This window comes from Aptenodytes patagonicus, chromosome 10 (genome assembly GCF_965638725.1).
Source record: "Aptenodytes patagonicus chromosome 10, bAptPat1.pri.cur, whole genome shotgun sequence".
Lineage (NCBI taxonomy): Eukaryota > Metazoa > Chordata > Aves > Sphenisciformes > Spheniscidae > Aptenodytes > Aptenodytes patagonicus.
This window is the reverse complement of record NC_134958.1, coordinates 3,272,579-3,288,024: the sequence shown is the minus strand read 5'-3', so window position 1 is coordinate 3,288,024 and position 15,446 is coordinate 3,272,579. Positions and strand designations below refer to the sequence as shown.

Sequence of the window (15,446 nt, the reverse complement as noted above, 5' to 3'; positions counted from 1 at the left end):
CACTCATTGTCCGAAAAACCTTTCTGGTTTCTTTTTTTTTCCCTCCCCCAACGCCTGCTACAGGCAATTCTGTGGAAGAAGTTTGTTCGCTCGGAGAAACTTTTAATTTTTTAAACGAAGTAAGCCCTCGAAGCAGAGCGGCTCCCTGAGCGCTACGCGCCCTGAAGAAGGCCGCCTGGCGAAGGCCGCCTGTGTGCGGCCTGGCTGCTCCCGTTCTCCCGTTGGGCTTCAGCGGGCGACGGCCGAGCCCCCCTGAAGGGTCTCCCCGCGAGCAGCTCAGCCCGGGGCCTCAGGCATCGTGCGCCATCACCACTCCGTCAGCACGGGCGCAGCGTGAGGACGAGGGGACGGGCTGCAGGCGGCTCCCTGTGTGAGGAGAGGGGCGGTAACTGCGACAATCCCCCGACCCCAGCCGGGCAGCTGCTCTAGAATGGGAGATGCTCGTGCCATCCTGTCAGCTTTCATCACGACGCTGGCGTGAGGACCAGCCTCCGGTCACATGACGTCACCCCGTCGGGCTGTGACCTCACGAGGGCATCTCTCCGACAACGCCATCGCAGGTTGCCAGGCAACTGCCACGTCTCGCTGCGAGATGGCGCCTCCCACCGCCCAGCCCTGCGCGCGCACCCGTAACGTCACGGGGAGACCCCGCCCCTCCGCAAAAGAGCCACAGCCGTTGGTCGACCGCTTAGCCAATCAGCTAGCCAGGCATGTTCCCGCTGCCGTGCGCGCCTGCTTTCGAACGCTCAGCGGAGGCGGGTTTGCAGCGCAGCCGAGCGCGACTGGGGCAGGGCGAGCGCGTCCCGCCCTCCCGCCTTCCTTCCTGCGCTGCGAGGCGATGCCGCGGCCGCCGGTTGGCGCCCGCGGCTGCCAGTCAGGGCGGCGGGCGCAGGTTCGGTTGTCATGCGGAAGAGCGGCGGGCGCGCCTCTGTTGTGCCCGGGGGAGGCAGGCAGGCGGGCGGGCGGCCGCGGCGCCCGGCGGCTCAGGTGAGTCTCGGTGCTCGGGACCGCGCTCTGCCTCCTCCTCTTCCTCCTGCCCCGCAGAGGCTGGGGCGAAGCCGGCCAAGGAGGTCCCGGCGGGAGGCGCTTTCCCCGGCCGCTCTGTGAATAACGGCAGCGATCGTCCCCGCCAGGTGCCAGCCCCGCGCCGCCGCCGTGAGGGGGCTGAGGCGGCGGCCGACGAGCCCTGTGGCGGCGCGCGCGGTCTGCTCCCCCCCCCCCCCCCCCGGCTCTCCGTGACTGACTGTGGCTCCTGCGGGCCGCGAGCCGGTGAAACGGGGCTGTATCCTTTCGTCCGGTCGCCTCGGCTCGTGGGGTCGGGAAGGGCTTTAAGGGAAGAGGAGAGGGCGGGCGGCGGGAGGGCAGGTGGCCGTTCAGAGCTGGCGGGGGTGTGGGGGGAAGATGGCTGAGCTGCTCCAGCATCGTTCCGTGGGAGGCGTTGCAGGCGGTCACGCTGTGGAATCTGGTGTTTTAGGGGGTGCGCAGGGACGGGTACGCGCGTTGATAGGGTTCCTGCTAACGGTATCGGAGTTTCCTTGAATATCGGTGGGCAAGCAGGTCCTTTAAACACAATGAAGTAAACGAGGCGTTACGTCTTCTAACTTGGGGATAATGCTCTTGTAAAGCTTACTTCTTACAGAGCCAGGACTTCAGCATGTGCTACGCCTGTACGCTCAAAGAACGTGCCATTCTGCAAAATCTTCATCAATCATTTCTAGTTCGTAACTGCTTGTCAGGAGTCTCTCTTCATCGGGGAGTAACTTCTCTCGCAACCAAATGCGGGCCAGCACTTAACGCGCTGTAGCTTACTGTGAACTCAGTGCAGAGGAGTCCTTGGGAGTCTGAGTCTCCTCATTAAGCAGTTAATTCCGGAACTGACACGATACTTTTCCTATTTCCGTGATACTTTTCCTATTTTTCCTATCAGAGCTATTATCCAAATGCGCAAGCAGCAGCATACTTTCAGTATTTAGTACAAAATACAGTTATTCTCTGGAAATAAATCAAGCAAGATTTAAAAGTGGACATAACTATCAACATATATCACAGCATATGTGTAACATACCGTGTTAGAACTCGAAGAAAATAATGTCTGGTTGTAAGTGAACTCCAGTAATTTTATAATGTCAGCATATGAAAAGCCCAAGTAATCTGTTTTAAATGCTAACTTCTTAAAAACGAGTAGCATTGGATATACTGAGAAACAAAAGCTCAAGTGAATGATATAGGTAACGTGCAATGTTTGTTTCAAAAAATTTATTTTTGTGTGTGTCTGGCTACATAATTCAGGAAGTGAGGGTGGTACTTTTTAGTTCCCCCCCCCCTTTTACTCACATGTGATGTTTTCCTGTCTTGCGATAGGTTTTGCTGGATACTCAAAACCATCATTAGAAAACAATGTCCCTTGACTTTGATAGTGGAGCTCTACAAACTCAACATGAAGATGAAGACTATGACCAAGAGGATTATGCAAGAGAACAAGAGGTGAAAAAGAACAAATTATTTAATCTGACGGCTTGTGTATCTAGCTTCTTCCCATTTTTCTCTTTTAAGTGTTTTTTTAAAAAAAAAAGTTTTATGCTGTCTTTGGTAACAGCAAAACAGAGTGCAGACTGTGCTTTGCAAGAGTGGCATAAAAAGTAAAGAGATAAAGAGATACTGCATCTTAAGAGCCTCGCAATGTCACATGTAGTGGCTGGAAGACCGTTACTCCTTGCCCACGCAGTAGATCAAATGCAAAAGGCTGGTGTCACCTACATTTTGTATTTCTTGGCAGCTTTTTCACTTACTAAAAATACTTGGAAAGCAACAGCTCTCTTTCACTTGAAAATTTGGTTAGCTTAGAAAAGAATGAGGAATAATTATAATCAGAATTTTAAAATTCTGATTATAAATTACATACTTCAATCTCTAGAAAAATATATTCAAATTTTTGTGGTTTTTTTTTTTTAGTTGAAATACTTTGGATGTTTCTGTTTGTTTCATAAAGAGAATTGGCAAAACGTGTGTTTAACATGAATGTGTATGATGGTTTCTTACAGGGTGGTAAATCATGTTCATGTCAGGTGACCTCCCCAATATATACTTCAGGGATCATGGTCTAGAGTGTAGGTAATGTAGACACAAATGCTCACAAAAATGTGTAGTAGAACAGTAGCTGTTCAACTTGGAAAGATGCTATTGCAAACACTGTAGGGAATCTGATGTCTGTTCCAAAACTCTCTACCCAGATAAAGAATGTTGTGCTTGTGCAGGAGAACAAGTAGTGAAATAATTGTAGGGTTATTACAGTGGGTGAGCGAGAGAGTGCATAAATAGGATTATAAGTTCAGAGTGTTGAGGGGAACATCTTTTCTGTAATGGGAGGCTGGGAGAGCTGGGACTGTTAACCTGGAGAAGAGAAGGCTCAGGGGGAATTCATAAATGTGTATAAACACCTGAAGGGAGGATGTAAAGACAATGGAGCCAGGCTCTTTTTAGTGGTGCCCAGTGACGGGACAAGAGGCAGCGGGCACAAAGCAAGCAGCCTCTTTGGAATAAGTTAGTGATAATCCTTGTAAGTCATGTGTGTTTGAACTGGGGCAAGGTGGGGTTCACAAAACTGTACATGTTGTAGATATTTCAATGGGATGTGGCTTTTAGCCTGCTAGGAGGCTAAAACACGGGCTCTGCTGTGTTCCCTGGTTGAGACGTAATCCAAGACTTTCTGCGTTAGTTTTTCCGCCACAGCAGGCGAGGTGTTTTGTTCTTGGAAAACTGGGGAGGTCTACATGGTAGGAGAGTACTTTAACACTAACTTAAGATTTGGAGTCCTGTGCTAGCTAACCTGGTAGGCTGAGCTCAGTTTAAATATGAGCTCTCATGATGATGATTTGTGAACTGTGTATGCGCTGCTTTCTCTTGACTTTAAGTTTCCAAAGTGGTGCAAGACCAGCAAAACCTATGGTGCTTGAGTATGTCCTCAGCTGTTGCAAGCAGGGCAAAGGAAAGGCGATCTTCAGTGAATGATGCTGCCTTTTCTTTCCTGCTTCCTGGAGCTGAGATATAATAAATCTAGAGGGTGCTCTAATGATAGCGAAACTTCTTTGTGCCACTAGTAAATTTCTAGGAACAAACTTTTGGTGCTCTGTTGTTCTGTAGACACCTAGAAGGGTTGTCCTTAACTTCTCACCTAACCTTTGGTCTTAGAGAGCATCTAAAATAGCATCTGAGAAAACATGGTATCTTTAAGATAAACTTTTTGTAGATTATAACTTTTGTTTTGTGGATTTTTTTTATTTTTGGAGTTTGGGGGTGGTGGGGTTTTTTTTAACAAAGAAAAGATAATAGGGTATTTAGCATGGGGCAGCTAATGTTTCTGCTCTTGTTAACGCATGCTTTGAGAGTTTGGAGAAAAAAAAAAGGGTTAGGGTTCAGAAACTGCATGTAATAACTGATATATTGTGTAGTTCTCAAATCACCTAGTAAGAAAAAGAGAGTGCATAGCTCAGATCTACAAGAAGCCCAATGTGTGGCCCTATATCAAAGCATCCCTGAAAATTGGAAGAAGAGGTACATTCTATATGGGAATCATTACAACAAGTAAGTTCAGGAGTGTTTTGGTTGTGGGCTGGTTTTTTTTGTGGCACGACTGTCTGTTTCCAGAATTAGAAGCAGTGGTATTTTTCTCTGTTCGTGTCCAGTTGCTTGGTGACTTCGTCTGAACACATGAGCAGACCACTAATCATTGCATTGATGAGTTCTTGCATCTAGTAACACTGGCTGGAAAGTTCTTACCTGGATTTCAATCCAGACTCCTCAGAAAGAGCACGTTTTGAATGTCCAGTACCTCTTTTGCCTGGGGTTTAGGGAGGAGAAACCCTGGCATGATTAGTTTACAAATCATTCTTCAAAAGTAGTCTGTCCTGGGACACGTCTATCTGGTGGTATTTCCCTTGCCTCTTTTTGGTACAGCTCTTTTCTTAAAAAGAGTTTGCCAGAAAAGTCATTAGGTTGGTACTCTGGTCTATTAAGCATTCTGTGGTATAAGTCTCTCTGTGAATTCCAGTGTTGTGAACTTTCCAATGGAGGAAGAAAAGCAGGATTTTGTGCGAGCGGCCTATTTTGCCTGTCTCTTTGGACTGAACTTGTATGCATTCTTTTGAAAAGCATATAATGAATGTTGTTTGTTCTGTTTCAGTTGCAACAACTATTGACAGACCTTCCCCATGATATGCTGGAGGACAGTGGAGACCAGCTCTCCAGCTATTCGGACTGTAGCATTCATGAGACTGAGGAGCAGTAAGGCATTTTACACCATTTTTTTATTATTTGTTGGGCTTTTGAGAATAGAGCAAAATCTCAGCTGATGAGGCATGTAAAAGCAATCCAAATGAAAGGGGAGCCGTAGTGCAGTTTGCAGTATGGTTTGTGTCCCATGAGAAACAGTCTAGATGCCACTTAATTTAACGAAGAGATGGTTTGTTTAGTTTTGTTTTTTCCTGGAGTTATAAGTACATAGTTAAGCTACTTGTCTTTCTCTAGATCACATGAGCCTGGGAAGCATGATGGAAGGTGGAACGATCATCCATTGATAAGTGATCCTCAAAATGTAAGCTTGTATGAGCAGTGATGTCATTAGTAGGAACTGCTTGTTCCTAACAACATAATAACATGCTAAATATTATTTAAATTCATTAAAGGAATACTTTTCATGTAGGTGACAAGTTTTGCTATTCATTTGAAGTATTTCTAACTTGAGGGCTGGTAACCCCAGAAAAAGGGGGTGGTGGTGGGGAAATCTGCGTTTTGAGGGAGCGGTTCTAAAGCTCTTACCCATTCATAGGGTTATGAACAAGGACAAAATTTGTACCCTGAACAATTCTTGTGTGACCAGCAAAGTGGTCATGTTGAAAAACATGGAAAGAACTGGAATGGCCTACATAACGATGAAGAGGAGAAACATTTATATGATGTTAAAGATGATTACTGTGGCCAGAACGGTCAAGAGGATCCTGATGATGTGTATCTTGGTAGAGATGGGTTTAATGCTCCAAGTTGTTATCAACAGAACAACGTGTATCATCTTCCAGAAAACTTCAAGCCATATGCAAATGGGCATAAACCAGAATTTAACAGTCAGCAAAATAAAATAATAAATTTTCCAAATGCTCCAAAGGAACATCTTAAGGTATTTCAGAAGCTGATGCATTTTTCTGTCTCTTTTGGAAATTTTTCACAAGTCTTTAACTAATGGTAGTAATATTTCTAAATGCTTTCAGTCTCTTATTACCAGTTTAAACAGTGATGGGAGGCTTCTGCAGTCTATTTTGCATGTTAAAACAACCAAGTGTTAAATAATTGGAATTTCATATCTGCATGTTATGATTTCTTCTTTTTCTCTTGTTGGCTAGGTAGAATTCCATGAGGTAGAATGAATGTGATTCACTTAAGTGTGTGCTTACTCTATTGAAGTTGACACTTCACTGCTCTCCTAAAGTGGAAGCTTTCCTGAAATTTTCAATCACATTTAAATGGTGTGCTGGATTGGAGCCTGCAAATAAAGAGCTACTAGAGCTCTTCTTAATGTCAGCCTGTAAAATGAAAAATACTTTCATCGAGCAAGACTACAGTTGTAGTTTTAATTTGTTTCCTCTTACGTATATATTGTCACAACAGCAATTTGTTGCATCTGACATTGTCAGTGGCCAGTCGCCAGAATCTTACAAAGTGACTTACAAACCATACCAAAACGGCATTCATCAAAAAATTCCAATAATCCAAGAAGGAACCAGAAGAAATGAAGTGTTTGAAGATTTGCAACGTGAATTCTTGGGCAATGATGAAAGTAAGTGTTTGCTGTTTAGGCTTGAAATAAGCTTGTGTGAAAAGACCACTGGAAATCAGCATCAGAAAACCTGTTGACTTCAGTAGATTTTTAGTAAGAGGACAACTAAAAGTATGTTGGTGTATATGATCTCTTATTTTGCTCTAAGCTTACATTGTGATAGCCCTAATTTTGTTTTTGTTTTGTTTTTTCCACTTTATCTAGAAATCAGCTTTTTTTGATCAGGGTATTTGAGTTTCAGGCTATTAAAAATGTAGTTTTGACTGGCGAGACTGTGAATGAAATTATTTTTGATGGCTTGATCTCAAGTCTTGCTGGCGCTTTGTATCGTTTCTAATATTGGTAAATAATGACTTGCTGTACCTTAGGAGACATACTTTGCTTGATGCCAAATTGGGCTTTTCTGTTAGGTACATTTCAAATGACAGAACTACTTTGCTTCTTAGACAGCTTGAAAATTCATAGCGGCTGCAAGACTGTGTGTGAATTCACAGCACTTAAAACTTTTTGTCTGGGCTTGCTGTTAGATTTGAACTGCATAGGTAGTTCCTACAATTCTTCAGCCATTGCTACCAGAGCCACTCAGGTGGTGTGAATCAAACATGGATTAAAAATTGATGGGATTTTGTGAACCAACAGTGAATTTGGCGATGTATGAAGGAACTATCTTGGGGCAGGAATTACTTGCGACCATGACTTTCTTGGTTAGTTGACTGCGCTGACTTGTCTGTATGCTATTTGAAATTTGGCAGACTCTTCAGAAAATATGCAGATTCTTCAACTTCAAGTTCTAAATAAAGCAAGAGAAAGACAACTGGAAGAACTTAATGAAAAGCTAGAAAAGAGTGCACAGCAGATTAGGTATTTGAATCATCAGCTTTCAATGGTCAAAGGTAAATGTTTTTGTATGGATCTCTAATTCTTAGATTTTTTTCATATCTAGCAACTTTTTTTATTCTGACACTTTGACTTGGGCAGTGTCTCCGCAGGTATTGATCAGACTTATAAACTTGATTTGGGATTATGTGGACCTAACCCTCTCCCCCCAACATTGTTTTAAAGAAAATTCTCTACATTAGTGCCTGACTGCATAACTGGCTTAAATTTTACTGCATTCTCAAGACCACCATTGTATTCCAGAGTCCCCATGTGCCAGGCATTAAAAATGCATAGAAAAGTGAGAGGCTTGCCAAAGTGGTGTGTTAAAAGTAAAAAAAAAAAAAAAAAAAACCCCAAAAACAACAACAAAAAACCCCCCAAAAACCCACAAAAAAAACCAAACAAACCAACCCAACCCGAACTCCAGTAGTAGTAGTGTACCTCTATGAAAAAACCTTTTTTTGTGCTGTCTGGTTTAACAAGCCGTTTCCTGGACTGTACGTGGGGAGAAGCTCTTCAAAAATCATCAGAGCTGTAGTGGAGACTGGTGGTTGTCTTGGCCTCCCTTTTCTTACAGGAACAGACAAAAAGGAGTCGTGAGCTTAAAAGAATTAAGAATATAATTTTTAGAATGGAAAAAGGTCAAAGGAGAGATAAAACTTCAGCTGTCAACCATTTTGCTGTGTCTTGGCTGTTCCTCCAGAGGAATTACTTTGTTTTTCTCCCTTTGAACGGTGTAAGGGATGATGCTAGTGCCTCGTGCTGACAGAATGGGGCTTGTTTCCAGTAGGGTTCTGAAGGTACGATATATCTGACTGCTTCCAGCTATCAGGGGGAGAGACTGGTTACTGGATGGAAACTGACTGAGTGTTTTTGTTCTGTCCTCTGCTTGTTGCCCACAGCATGAGACAGAGGGTTCATAGCAAATGGTTCTGTAGAGCAGGGGTACCGAACAGTCGTGTACCATGAAGTTGTTGGGTGGCTGGCCATGTTTCTCGCACAATTATTGTGTGTCTCTCTCTTAAGATGAAAAGGATGGTTTGGCTGTTAGTCTTCGTGAGTCTCAAAAACTCTATCAGAATGGAAAGGAACGGGAAGTGCATCTTGAAGGTCAAATAAAGGCCCTTGAAACTCAAATTCAGACTCTTACTACCAATGAGGAGCAGGTACTATAAATATTCTTCAACTGTTTATTGTGGAAGATCTCTACAGTTATGTTTGTGGTCCATTTGCATTAAACATAAATGCTAGTCTCTTGAAACACTGTTCATGATCATTGCAGAAGCTGAATATATGATGAATAAATAGGATGCATCAGTGGAGAATAGTTTGTATTAAAATCCAGGCATTATCTGAGGACTTCTAGCAACTCTTGCACAAAAAGATTGAACTGACATACAGAATATTGGAGCAAAAGTAAAATACGTGTAACTGGGAGCTACTGTAATACTGTTCCTACAGATATTGAAGCAATCCAAAGTGGCAGAGGTCGCCATGGAAAGCATGCAGAAGCAGCTGTTAGAACTTCAGCGATCAGATGCCCTTCAGCGAGCCAGAGAACAACACGAGGCCATTGTTTCAGCACTCAAGCAGAAGTATGAAAAGCAAGTATTATCATTAGAGCAGAAACTTGATACTACAAAATCTGCACTCCGAGAGCAGGTGAGAAATTATTTTAGGATGCTGAGTACTGTACTGGAGAGGCGGTAGAGCTCCACGTGTTTCCTAAACAGCACTTCTTGACCTGTAATTCTAATAACTCCTTCTGGAAGCTGCTAAGCAAATGGAAAGGAAATTCTACATAAGTCTCAATATTATGAAGCCTATGTGGTATGTTTTTGTAAACATCTCCAGGCAGTTGTGAGCTCAAATAGTGTGTTTGTACACAGCAGATGCAGAGGAGGCAAGAATTAATTGTCTTAGTTTCTCTCCTGAGCTTTCATTCTGTGCACAGTCTCTTTTTAAAAGAGTACCGGCAAATAAATCTGGGAAAGAAAAGAATGAATTAAGAAATTATGTGATTTTTTTGCTGCAAGAAAAACTGGTTATTAAATAGTCTATCGCCAAGCTTTAGTCTCAAAATGATCAAGGACTCCCAACCACTGAAGGGTCACTTTATTTTAGAAGTACAGACTTAAAAGGAGGCGGGGGGGGAAAGGCTGGCTTTAAGATGGAGTTTGATATGGATTGTGTTGTATGGTTATAGGGCTTATTAAAATTACTCTACCTGACATGTAATAAGAGTCCATTACACTATTAGAAATATTCAAGCAATGTAGTCTAGGCAGGCCTTAATAAATTGTCCTCTTCTTTCACATAAAAGAAATAGAATTAAATTTTTTTAATTCTAGGTCTGTAATTCTTGTCTCAACATAAATATGCATAAAAATAAATGGGTTGTATGTTTGAAAAGGTAACTAGCACTTGCTTGTAAACAAGAATGTACTGCTAAATTTCTATTAGTATCACAACAAAGCTTACACAGCTTTGTCTCTACTGCAAAAAAAAAAGGTTTTTATGGTAGTATGTTTGGAGTATTTAGAGAGAGATCTCCTGTTTTTGAGGGAAAATGGGAAAGTCAAAAGGCGTAAAGATGAGGTACTGTGCTTCCCAGGTCTGTGTAGGTAACTAAGCAATGCCGTATGAAGGTCTACTTTGTATATCATGAAAAAAAACCTACAGTTCCTCTTTTACAGAGCATTGCAATGTGCTAGCTTGGCTTAAGCTCAGTTAAGATTAACTAAATTGAGTTAAGCTCAGCCTTAATATACATAACGTGAAGGTTTGATTTTTCTGCAGTAGGCTAACTGTATGTGATTAATTACAGGGGATAATCTGACATGCTGAAAACTGCTCTAGGAAATACAAAATGGTTCACATCCATGTATGTTTATATATGAGTATACTTACTGTCTCCTAGTGAAAACTTAACTTTGCTGTAAGAGATGACCTGTCAGCCAAGGATAGCATTTGATCTGTGATTGATTTAGCTGGCCTCTGCCCCTTTAGGTATCTGATTCTTTTTCTCCTGTGCCTTATATGTGTTGACTCTTTCTATATCCGAAATTGTCCTAGATGGCTAGATGTTTGTAACATGAGTAAAAATAATCTCTCTTCCTAGAAAGAGCTCTGCAAAAATCTAGGAGAGCATGTTAAGCAACTTGAAAAAATGCTGGAAGAAACCAAATGCGAAAAAACTGAAATAATAAATCGACTGACAAGAAGCCTAGAAGAAAGCCAAAAGCAATGTGCAAATTTACTGCAAACAGGTCAGCCTTTTACTCATACCTTACCTTTCCTTGCAGAAATGGCTCCATTTTTTTGAAGTGTGAAATTGCACATCTATGTTCCTATTGAAATGGAATCAACATCAAGCTAAATGTGTACTAGACCACTTCCTGTGCAGTGCATTAGTCAGACATAAATGAAGTTTAGTTAAGGCTAAACTGAAGTGTAAAAAACAATAAAAATAAAATAAAAATCACCCCCCTCCCCCCCCAAACCAAAAAACCCCACCAAAATCTCAAACAGCAGCAATTAAACTATTTGTATGTGTATTTTGTGCTGCATATGTGTAAACTTAGTTTTGGACTAAATAACAGCCTTTGAGAGCAAGCTACTTATTTTTGTATTAGGCATTTGACTTGAATTGCCATTCTAAATTCAAATCACTACAAGAAAATAACTGGTTTTGTGGCTGGAGGCTGGTTCTTGGAAACTTCTATCAGTAGGAATAGCACATGAAATATTCTGCTCTTTGTGTATTTGACTTGTGCCTACCTTTACACACTGAAGTCTTTTAATAGTAATGTATGTCTTTTCGTAGAATCCAAACGTCTTAACTAAATGGAAATTATCTGTCTTCCTGGATCCTAATTTAAGAGGATGTTCTGTTTAAGAACTGTTGTAGTCTGGAAGAAAAATGTCTCTAGAGAGAGCCTAAATATCAGGATAGAGAAGGAGAAAAACCTTATTGGATCGGTATTATGTAGTAAATAAGTAATTATAAATGTGATAGGATATTTAAAAAGAATGCAACTGCCAATTGAAGAAATGCCATGATTTTTCTGTGCTATATTCATCAAGTGCCTTAAAGCAGTAACAAATTGGCAAACTGATAAAGCTAAATTTTTCACCTGGGGGGGAGGGGAAGGTGGCCTGTTTTCCAAGGTGGTCCTGTTCCTGCTGAACTTCTGGCACAATCACACAATGTCGTTTTTTGCTTCTGGTGAGCTACAAGGAAAGCAAACATTTGGCACGTCTTCTTCCTCATGGTATTTATTTTAAAGCTACTATTAAAAATTCTGAAAAAAATAAAGCTACTGTAGTTCCCAAATTTTAAAACAAACTGCGCTTTAAATTGGAGACCTGTAGTAACCTTCACCTGCCCAATTCAGGCAGAAATATTCTTGCCTTCATTATTTGTATTTTCTATTAGTGAGCTCAAGGAAATAGAAACAGAGTAATGCCTATTACCAGAATCAACATCGCTATTTTTAAGTGATCTTTTTTCAGATTGCATGGTCTTTCTTGCGTATTTATGACTTGCTCTTTCTCTCCCTTTTCTGTCCTGCAATAGGCTCGATGCAGGAGACAAATCAGTTACGGTTTCAATTGCAACAAGCTCAGTCTGCACACATGATAAGCAATAACATGAACAAGGCTTTGCAGGTTAATTAATTTTACTAAATATGTTACTGTTTTGATTTTTAGGGGGGCGGGCATTATTGCTAAGAGGTTGGTAGTTGAAACTCTTTATTTGTTGGGGAAACAAGCACGTCTCCTTTCAGTAAAGGACTACCTACTACTTCATATCCCAGTGTTGCATGTTGGACTTTTTTTAAATTAAAACACAGTGGGGCATATGTATCAGCACAAATCTGATACCATACATCTATCTAACCTGCTTATGGAAAAAGAAGAATGTAAATTCTATGTGCTGGGAATCTCATAACTTAATTAGGCTATAGGGGCAGTTGGAGATATTATGTTCTGAAATTTATCTTTTGCCAGCAAAAGGGAATGCTAGAGTCCTCTGTAAAATATGAGTGGAAATCTGTGTTTCCAGTTCAGTTCATATATTTGACGTAAATCTATCATCTTGGAAATTATGAATCCTAATAAGTACTAGAGTAATAGGCTGTTTTTCCAGTTATGTGCTTTTCTGTTGTCATTCATTTTACTATACAAGGGCAGCAGGAAAGAAGTAAGAGCACAAGAAATAATACTTAACTTCATATATGAACTGTAATAAGAACAGTAGAATATACTGAGCAACAGAAAATATTCCCTAACTAATTTGTAGTTTTAACATATGCTTTGCTAGAGGTATCAAAAATGATAGTATAAATAAATAAAACTGATGCTAGATGATTCAAGTAAATACAGCTAAATACAACTATACTTACACAGAGCTATTCTTTCTGTTTGGTTTCTTTGGAAGAGTTATCATGGGCCTGATGTGTTTGCTTGGAGTGTCTCTGCTCAGTGTAATTTTTTTGTCTCTTCCTTTAAGGAAGAATTAATGGAACTGAAGGAAGAAATAGCTTTGTATGAATCTGCTGCCAAGCTTGGAGTATTTTTGAGTGATGCAGGTGGAGAGCTGCATACGAACCTGGCTGATTCCTATGTAGATTTGGGAATTAAAAAAATCACTGGGAAGAAACCAAGGTTCTGCAGGTATTGAGTGATTCTTGTTGAAAGAAAAATCTAAAATCCTCAAGAAATTATACAAGTGATGTGTAAAAGATGGTCTTACTGGATCAACATACTTTTTTTTTTTTTAGATGTTTGAAATACTGCTTGTATTGCCAGGGAATCTGGGAAACAGGAAACTGCACTAATACCATAAATTGGATGCCTAATTGCTGCTTAATAAATCTTCTGATTTTATAGGGACTGTGTTGCTGTTCCTTGGATTGTATGGATTATATGCATGAATACCTTTTTGCTCAAAGATTCCACATAGTTACTTAATGCTAAAGCTGTCTTTTAAAACAACCAATTGAGTTGTCTCAAAATACATCACATGAGAATGACTTTTTTGGGGAAACAGCTGAATAAACAAGTTTTCTGTACGTTAACTGCAACTTGATGAAAAAGCGTATGGCTTTTATATTCATGTTCTCTCATTCTTTTTACTGTTACCTCTTGGACATCTGTATTTCTGGTAGCATTAGTTGCTCTTCTCTTTGCTACCACTACCTTTCAGATAAATGGCTTTTTTCTTTTAAATACTGAACTGGTTATGTCTTCCCTAATAGTGCAATGCAGAACAGAGACATGGATAAAGAGCTCTCTAAAGATGAAATTATTGTAGAATTAAAAGCTGAGCTGGAACGTTTATTGAGCAGTAATAAAATGAAGAGAAAACAGATTACTCAATTACAAAATGATCTTAAAGATTGCCAGAAGACATTAGAGGAATACAAGCAGTTATTGAAAGCAGAAAAAGCATCAAAAGAGTCAGAGGTTTGTTCTTTTACACTTTCTTAAATGTAAAGATGCACTGGATTTTAGTGAACCAAACCAACATTTAAACTTGTTACGAAAACGGACCAAAGAATTTACTGACAGCTGAGTATTCATAGCAACTAAGAAAATCTGTCTTTGATCTTAAGGAAAGTATTCTTATTTGGATGATACCTTGTTTTGTATCTTTGGTGAAAAAGAAACAAACTGAATACCAGAACTTGGGCAGCGTATGCCTTATTAGGTGAGTTCTAATATGATGGCTTACTTGCTTGATAGCACTTAATGGCCACTCTGCTTTTTTCAGAACTGAATTTCATTGGAGAAAGTCGGTTTTCTTTAGCCAAAAAGACCTTGTAATTTCTCTGAGAAAGCTGATAGTATCATTAGGTTATACAAAGGGAACATTAAACAGATTGCCTTCAGAGGGCCTTCACTATGTAATTTGATCAACAAGGAATCCCTTTGATATTGCATCTCTCTTCACCCCATTATTAACGTCCCTCTATAAATTGATCAGACTTGTAACATCTGCTCTTGTAATATATATGTTATGACCTGGATGTGGGATAGGAATATAATATGCTTGAGAAGTGTGCTCTCTGTTGGATGATAGTAGTCATTCAGCTTGTAGACACAATGTTGAGTGTGTGCTTCTTTAAACCTTAGTGATGCTATGAGTTTCAAGAATTCATCTAGAATAACAGTGATACTGTTATATCTTGCACTGCAATAATTTCCTTTGGGTTTTTTTAATTTTTTCCAAGTAAAATTTTTATTGGACAGTTTTAACTTTTTTACAGCATCAACTTCTAAATCATGTATATCTTGAAAGATATCATCTTAATTTTGTTTATTTTTAGCTTGTCACAAACCTGAATGATACTTTGGTGGCCAGTCCTTCGGTTTCTGATAATCTTAAGGAAGAAGTTCTGAGACTCAGAAAGGCTAATGAAACTTTGCTGCAAGAAGCTGAGGTGAGACAGAGATGCTGCTTATCTCTACACCACCACCCCCCCCACCACCCCCCCCAAAAAACCCCTTGTGCTAAAACCTGCAATTAGAAAAGGTTTTTACAACCCACCTATTACTTGACCCTTGTTTGTCCAGAACCATACTTTGACTATTGAAGAACTGAAGGAAAATGAGGAAAAACTGAAAAGATTAAATCAAGATCTCTGTTGTCAGATGAGAAAGATGGTTCAGGATTTTGATCAGGATAAACAAGAAGCCATTGACAGGTAAGTCTGTTAACTCCGTTTAGTTCCAT

General features: G+C 40.5%; 1 protein-coding gene across 1 annotated transcript in view; it reads left to right on the top strand.

The window, feature by feature from the left end:
* The first annotated feature begins 955 nt into the window (after positions 1-955).
* CEP152 (centrosomal protein 152) overlaps positions 956-15,446 on the top strand; it is a 28,018-nt gene continuing 13,527 nt past the window's right edge. The window contains exons 1-15 of the mRNA XM_076347811.1: positions 956-987; positions 2,362-2,484; positions 5,180-5,280; positions 5,524-5,590; positions 5,825-6,169; positions 6,658-6,826; positions 7,579-7,719; positions 8,732-8,871; positions 9,167-9,367; positions 10,827-10,974; positions 12,285-12,376; positions 13,221-13,384; positions 13,969-14,176; positions 15,040-15,153; positions 15,287-15,417. Of these exons, the coding sequence (XP_076203926.1) occupies positions 2,398-2,484; positions 5,180-5,280; positions 5,524-5,590; positions 5,825-6,169; positions 6,658-6,826; positions 7,579-7,719; positions 8,732-8,871; positions 9,167-9,367; positions 10,827-10,974; positions 12,285-12,376; positions 13,221-13,384; positions 13,969-14,176; positions 15,040-15,153; positions 15,287-15,417 (2,108 nt within the window). The 5' untranslated portion in view covers positions 956-987; positions 2,362-2,397. The remainder of the gene's footprint in view (positions 988-2,361; positions 2,485-5,179; positions 5,281-5,523; positions 5,591-5,824; positions 6,170-6,657; positions 6,827-7,578; positions 7,720-8,731; positions 8,872-9,166; positions 9,368-10,826; positions 10,975-12,284; positions 12,377-13,220; positions 13,385-13,968; positions 14,177-15,039; positions 15,154-15,286; positions 15,418-15,446) is intronic.